Here is a 7,364-nt window from a genome sequence, read left to right on the forward strand (position 1 = left end):
GGTAAAGAATCCACCTGCAATGTGGGAGACCTGGGTTTGATCCCTGGGTCAGGAAGATCCCCTGGAGAAGTGAATGGCAACCCACTCCAGTATTCTTGCCTGGAGAATCCCTATGGACAGAGGAGCCTGGCGAACTACAGTCCGTGGGGACGCAAAGAGTCGGACAGGGCCGAGCAGCTAAGCACAGCACATAAGATTACAGGCCCACCTGTCCTGAGGACTGTCAGTCTCACGACTCTAGGGGATGAAAATCTGTCATTGGGGAGTTACAAGACTAGTGGCTGAAACGTATGAAGTGTTTCCATAGTGCCAGGCACTATTCTAAGTGCGTCGTGTATATAAACCCAGCAGGCTCATGAGGCATGGGCGTAACTGTTGTCCATGTTTTATCAATGAGGACAGACCAGGCCAGAGGGCTTGTGTGACCCGCCCGGTGTCCCCCAGCTCCAGGGTCTGGCTCCAGGCTGTAAATACGCTGCAGCAGCAGCAGTTGTCGCAGGGTGCCTCTCAGGCCGGTCACGGTGCTCCCTGTGGACGGGGCTTTGGTGGGGTGTCCTGGGCTCACGCCGCTCTTCCTCCCCGGACGCTCTGTGGCCCCTGCAGCCCGGGCTGGCCTGCGGGCCCTGACCGTGCTCCCTGTTGACAGGAGGAGGAGGAGCGGCGGCACCAGGAGCTGCTGCAGAAGAGGAGGGAGGAGGAGCAGGAGCGGCTGCGGAAGGCGGCCGAGGCCAGGAGGCTGGCGGAGCAGCGGGAGCAGGAGCGGCAGCTGGCGGAGCAGCGGGAGCAGGAGCGGAAGAGGGAGCAGGAGCGGCTACAGGCTGAGCGGTGAGCGGCTGGGCGGGCGGCCCACCCCCCGGGGGCCCCGCCGTCCTCCTGCACGTGTGGCGCACACAGAGGTGGCCATGACCCAGGGCAGCTCCCGCCTTCACTCGGGGGTCTGGAAAAGAAGGGTTCCCTTCCTCCTATAGGCTTCCCTGGTGGCTCAGATGGGAAAGGATCTCCCTGCAGTGCAGGAGACCTGGGTTCAATCCCTGGGTCAGGAGGATCCTCCTGGAAAAGGGAATGGCTACCCACTCCAGTATTCTTGCCTGGAGAATCCCCATGGACAGAGGAGCCTAGTGGGCTACAGTCCATGGGGTCGCAAAGAGTCTGACATGACTGAGAAACTGACACTTTGCAAAACAGGGAGGCTTGTTTTCTCTTGGCTCCAAACCAGGCAGACCACCCAAACGTGGTGTGTTGGTTGCTAGAGATTCAAGGAGTACCAGGCAGGGTCACTCAGGATTTTGTCTTCATTCTGCCCCCAGCTGGATGAGCTGAGCCCTTTGGTGTGTTTTTTTCTCAGCTGACATGAGGCAGGGAGGTTGCAGGGCGAGCCAGCGTTTCTCAGCAATTGCTGAGGGTCTTTGGGTGGGAGCGTCCCACCAAGAAGGATGCCCTCTGGCGTCCTTGGCTCTTGCCCACCGCTCTGCTCCTCTATTCTGATGATGACTTGGGTTGCCCCCCATCAACATTTCCTGGCAGCCCCCCACCCCCACTGGGGACCATGGTGGATGAGCCAGCTCTTTCAGAGACAGGGGTCTCTGTGATAGGAAAGATTTCCACACTTAGTTCCACCGGTGTTTATCCAAGACCAATCCCTGTGCCTGGTTTTGCTGGGTTCTGGGGGTGCCAGGGAGGATAAACCACAGTCACCGTTGGCTGAGAGCTGTATGGGGCCCTGCGCCTGTGTGTAGACATAGAGAACTCTGCCTGTGCGTGTGTAGACACACGGCAGACCTCGGCCCAGGCCCTGCCTCCACCTCCTGGGAAACACCAGGCGTCCGTCTGCGTGGGGGGTCCACTGCCAGGGGGCTCACTGCATCGGGGCTGTCTCCCGTGCTTGATGAGTGGCACAAAGGTGTCCTTTGACCTGTGGGCAGAGCCAGAGACAGGAGCCTGGGAAGGGAGCAGAGGGTGGCAGCTGGTGTGCTTTTAGAATCAGATGTGTGCCAGGCAGCGCCGGGGGCTTCGAGGGGATGGACGATGGTTTGGTGGTCATAATAATTGGCAGCTACACGCCTTCCACCCGTTTCTTTGTTTAAACCTGTGGCCGGTGTACCAGTAGCTCCACCTCCAGAGGGGCACACAGGTTCAGAGAGGTTCCGTGACTTGTTCAGGGTCATCCAAGCAAGTACACGGAGGTGGCTTGTGAGCAGCCCTGCCCAGCTTCACATCAGGCCTGGGCCTGGGTGTGGGCCTGCGGTCAGGACGAGTGGCAGTGACTCAAAAGACCTCATTTCACTGTCCCGTCAACTCTGGATGAAAGGGGCTAGGTTCCCATCGTACGGCAGATAAGAGCCAGGTGCAGAGTTGTGGAGGAGGGGGGCCCAGCTTGGTGGCCTCAAAGCCCAGCACCCCCGACACTGGTGTGCACACCAGCCCCCAGCACAGCTGCTGGCCCTCAGCTGGTGTGCCCACCCCGCCAGTGAGCTGGGGTGCCTGGCTTCCCTGGCAGGGACTGAACAGGGGCTCGGTTTCCTGCTCTGACTGGCTCTGGCTCGGTCCTCAGGGAGGTGCAGGAGAGAGAGAAAGCCTTGAGATTACAGAAGGAGCGGCTGCAACGGGAGCTGGAGGAAAAGAGGAGGAAGGTAACGGGGGACCGGGCGTGTGGCTCCCACGGGCTCTGCACTGAGCTCTGGGCGGGGCGGCCTGGCCCCAGTGGTTCGGGCAGGAGCTGCTGTGCCCGCCGGGCTGCGCTGGGGTTGGCGCAGAGTGGGGGAGTGCACTCCCCTGGTCTGTGACATCCTGCCTCCCGCTGTCTCCGGGCCCCAGGAAGAGCAGCAGCGCCTGGCTGAGCAGCGGCTGCAGGAAGAGCAGAAGAAGGCCAAGGAGGCCGCGGGTGCCAGCAATAGCCTGAACGTGACCGTGGACGTGCAGGTGAGGCCCGGGCGTCAGGGTGGAGAAGCCCCCTGGCTCTGATGATTCCCTTCCCAGGAGCTGGAGGCACAGGCTGAGTATATTAGGACTGTGAGAAAGGGGGGCTTCCCTTGTGGCTCAACTGGTAAAGAATCCACCTGTAATGTGGGAGACCTGGGTTCGATCCCTGGGTTGGGAAGATCCCCTGGAGAAGGGAAAGGCTACCCACTCCAGTATTCTTGCCTGGAGAATTCCATGGACCATACAGTCCATGAGGTCACAAAGAATCCAACACGACTGAGCAACGTTCACTTCCCTTCATGAGAAAGAGGAAGGATACAGTCGGCCCAAGTGTTTCCCCCCAACAACTATTTTTGATATATGTATTGTTCTTTATTCTGAAAGTAGAAAGTAGTTTAAAAACAAAAGAAACTGAGCTTTATAAAAGAATACAAAGCAAAAGAAAGGTGCTCTCAAAGGGTAAGTCTAAGTCTGGTGTATTTCCTTCTATATTGAAACATTCATAAATATTTTGTACACACTTTTTCTCACGCACACATATATGTAGTTTTTTAAATGGGCCCAGACTGTACATTCCGTCTCAGTCTGTTCGTGCTGCTACAACAAATGACCCTAGACTGTGTGGCTGAAACAGCCGACGTGCTGGGAAGGCCAGGGTCAAGGCGCTGGCAGGTGAGGGCCCTCCTCTGGCTCACAGATGGCCATTTTCTCGCTGTGTCCTCACATGGCTGGAGGGGAGAGGGAGCTCTCTGGGGTCTTTCCTAAGGGAACTGATCCCACTGAGGAGGGCTGTACCTCCCAAAGGTCCCACCTCCAGATACCATCACACTGGGGATTAGGATTTAACATAGGAATGTGGGGGAAGAATACAAACGTTCAGTCCAGAACACATACCGTTTAGCAGCTTGATTCCCCCCCCCCTTTTTTTTTTTGCTTGTTTAATGTGTTGTACACACCTATTTCACCATTTATTAATTGCTTCTGGTGGCTCTGTTCCACTTGGTACCAGGATTTCTTCAATCAGCCCTCCCCGACTAGCATTTAGGCTATTAATGCTGTTATAGACGGATGTTGTGTGAGGAAGGGTTTTCGTTGCAGTCTAGTTTAGGATGTTGAAAACTTGGAAGGTCGCTGAACCAGGTGATTAAATTACAAATCATGGAGTTCCCGGTGCAGTGCCCTGCAGCCATTCAAAGGTCATACACACATACACACTGACCTGGAAGAACGTTTGTAACATGCTTTTACATGAAAAAGAAAGACATAAGAATCATGTATGTGGCATGATTTTTTTTCCAATCAAAAAGCAACCCCTGAACGTTTTTCTTTCTTTTCCCTGTGAAATGAGGGGAGGTGGCCAGAGCCCGGCGCTTCTCAGCGTCAGGAGAGGCCAGCATGCAGGGCGGGCGGCCAGTAGCCATGTTCGTCTTTTCCAGTCTCCAGCTTGTACGTCGTATCAGATGACCCCTCAGGGGCACCGGCCCCCCCCCAAGATCAATGCGGATGACTATGGGATGGATCTAAACAGTGATGACTCCACCGATGACGAGGCCCATCCCCGGAAACCCATCCCCAGCTGGGCCCGAGGTGAGCGGGGCCTGGAGCTCCCCAGGAGGGTGGGTCCCCACTTGTGACTCCGAGGGCTCGGTGGCTGTGGATGTCAGGAGCCCATTGTGCCTGTGGGCTGGCAGCTTGAGTCTCGGGCCAGCTCTGCGTCGGACCTCTGGACGCTCCTGGAAAGGGTGGGCGGCCCTGACCAGTGGGCTCACCTGTAGACCAGACCTACGGTGCTGGGTGCCTCCGTTCTCGGCAGATGTGTTAGGTCCTGGCTGACTGCCGGCAGGTGTGGTGCTGGGTATTCCGTCTCAGACGCTGGCCTCCCCCTGGGAGCCCCACCCAGTAGGCCAGATGGACCCCAATATGTCGCTTGGGATGGGAATAGAGCTCAGAGAGGTAGCGGGGTTTTGGCTGTGCATGAAGAGCTGGAGTAGGGGTTCTGGCCAGCTGGTGGTGGGAGCTGGGGGTGGAGATGGGAGCCCTTGAGCAGGATTGGTCCCCGAGTTTACACGTCTCTAAACAGAAGTGTGGATGAGTTTGAAGGTGCCTTAGGCCTGGGTCCAAACCCTGCGGGAGTGAGCAAGGCCAGTGGGTGCCCATCTCACAGAGCTGGCCGAGCTGGGGGTGGGGTGGGCCTCACTCCCCGGAGGAAGGGCCCAGAGCCCCAGGAGCTCAGCCCTCTACAGACCACAGGCCCTGTGAGTCTCACTTCATCTAAACCCCACAGTAACTGGAATCTGACTCTGTCTCCTTAATAATAAGTCATTCTGGAGGTGGCAGCTGGCAGGAGTCAGCATGGCTGGGATGCCAGGCTAATTGTGGTTGACCTCCACCAGCCCACTTGAACTCTCAGTTCTCCCATCTGGAATGGGGGTGCTGAGAGCACCCAGCTAAGAAGGGCTACTGATGACGAAGCACGTTAGTGCAGGAAGGCCTGGTACCAGGCAAGCGCTGGGCACGCATTCTGCCACCCTGACCCCCTGGGTTCCTCCTCAGCCTCGCTCTAGGCTCTGAGCCACCAGCAGCCCCAGCCTGCACCAGGCATGACGAGGCTGCGGTATCGATGGTGTGAGTAGCTGGTCAAGGCCGTCAAACATGACGTCAGATGTGTTGGTCCTGGAGCTGGACTTGTCTTTAGACCCCAGCTCTGCCGGTCACCAGCTGTGTGCCTTTGGGCAGGTCTCATCGAGGTGGCCGTGGTGGTCTCACGATGAGGTGGTCATGCAGTGACCTTGGCCGAGTGCCTGGCTCACGTGAGCTGCCAGGGCAGGGCTACAAGAGCGGGCAGTGAGGGGTTATTGCTGTTTTGTAGAGGAGGACTCTGCGGAGAGTTGATGTGGCAGGAGGTGGGGGGAGTGAGGAGGCAGAGAGGTTGACAGGGCTTCTGTGGGAGGGCAGGGAGATGGGAGGAGACTCAGGGGGAACACAGGGCAGTGAGCCAGCCCTTCATGTCCCCCCGCAGGCACCCAGCTCAGCCAGGCCGTCATCCGCCAGTATTACCAGCCCCCAGACCTTCTGGATCTCTTCGGAAGCCTCCTCCAACTGGACTTGGAGGAAATCTTCCAGAAGAGCAAGCCCCGCTACCATAAGCGCACCAGCTCCGCCGTGTGGAACTCGCCGCCTCTGCAGGGCCCCAGGGTCCCTGGCAGCCTGGCCTACAGCCTGAAGAAGCACTGAGCCAGGCCCGCGGGCCCGCTCGACTGTCTCGGCCTTTGCTGTGTCTGTCTGTCCGTCTCTCTGTTGACCTGCTGCCCTCCTGCCTGGTATCCTGTCCCTGAGGGTTTGGTCAGATGTATATAAATGTCCTCTGTGTCACGGGTGAAGAGCAGCCTAGCCCCGCCTGGTCTGTTGACAGCACTCTGTAAATAGATTGTTAGAGTTCAGTTGAATTTTAGCCTCTAGTGTTTGAGAGCTAGATTAATAAAGCCTATTCCTTTAAGTCTGCTGTGGGTATCATGGCACCAGGGCTTCTCTGCACAAAGCCCCGGACCCTGGCTCTGTCTTGGGCTGCCGGAGGGGCCGGAAGAGGAGATGTGTCAAGGTCAGCTGGATCCCACCCACAGAGAGGCCGATGGAGCAGGAATCGTCCGATGGCAGCCCTGAACAACCCTGAGAAACACTTCAGTTACTTTCGTGTTGAGGCAGGTGACATTACAAGCCTGTTTTTCTGGGCACCGCCCTGCCTGGAAAGAGGGGCTCATTCAGTGGGTCAGACTTGGAGTTAAGGTCAGAGTTGGGCTCTTGACACAGCTCTGCCACTTGACACAGGCCCTCAGCCCCTCCACGCCTCAGGTTCCATCCACCCTCGCCACACAGATGCTGGAAGGACTTTAGAACATGGACGTGCCGCTGAAACAGATCTGGGTGAGGAAGGGGACACCTCTTGAAACTACCTCAGGACCAGTACGTGCAAGCAGCTGGGATGTTTCTTCAGCAAAACCAGGCAGCCGCCAGGTTAAATGCTCATTAGCCGCCTCATTATTGCGTCTCCATGGAAGCTGGCCCTGCCCCACTGCCGCCTGCTGTGTACTAAGCCTGCCATAGCTCCATCTCCTCCTCCAGCTCTTGGGACGGGGGTTGGTGAACTTGGGCCTATGGGCCAAATCAAGTCACAGTCTGTTTTGTCAAGTTTTATTGGAACCCACTCTATAGACATGAATTAACCACTGTCCCCATCTGCCTGCTGAGGGCAGAGTTAAATAGTTACAACAGAGGCCTAATGTTTCGCAAAGGTGAGAGTATTTACTCTATACATTTACAGAAAATGTTCGCTGACCCTACTTCAGGACAAAATCAAGGCTGAATGTAAGAGAGATTTTTAAAAATGAGCAAAGAGTGAATACATATAACAGGCTGAAATCTAGAAGATTCCACCCATGAAAAGAAAA

At 56.7% G+C, this 7,364-nt stretch overlaps 1 protein-coding gene across 2 annotated transcripts in view; it reads left to right on the forward strand.

The window, feature by feature from the left end:
* INCENP (inner centromere protein) overlaps positions 1 to 6,417 on the forward strand; it is a 28,784-nt gene extending 22,367 nt beyond the window's left edge. For both annotated transcript variants that reach the window (XM_018043465.1, XM_018043467.1), the window contains 5 exons: positions 647 to 825; positions 2,552 to 2,630; positions 2,815 to 2,919; positions 4,356 to 4,506; positions 5,939 to 6,417. In XM_018043465.1, the coding sequence (XP_017898954.1) occupies positions 647 to 825; positions 2,552 to 2,630; positions 2,815 to 2,919; positions 4,356 to 4,506; positions 5,939 to 6,153 (729 nt within the window). In that variant the 3' untranslated portion in view covers positions 6,154 to 6,417. The remainder of the gene's footprint in view (positions 1 to 646; positions 826 to 2,551; positions 2,631 to 2,814; positions 2,920 to 4,355; positions 4,507 to 5,938) is intronic.

The sequence above is a fragment of the Capra hircus genome, chromosome 29 (genome assembly GCF_001704415.2).
Source record: "Capra hircus breed San Clemente chromosome 29, ASM170441v1, whole genome shotgun sequence".
NCBI classification, from domain to species: Eukaryota; Metazoa; Chordata; class Mammalia; order Artiodactyla; family Bovidae; genus Capra; species Capra hircus.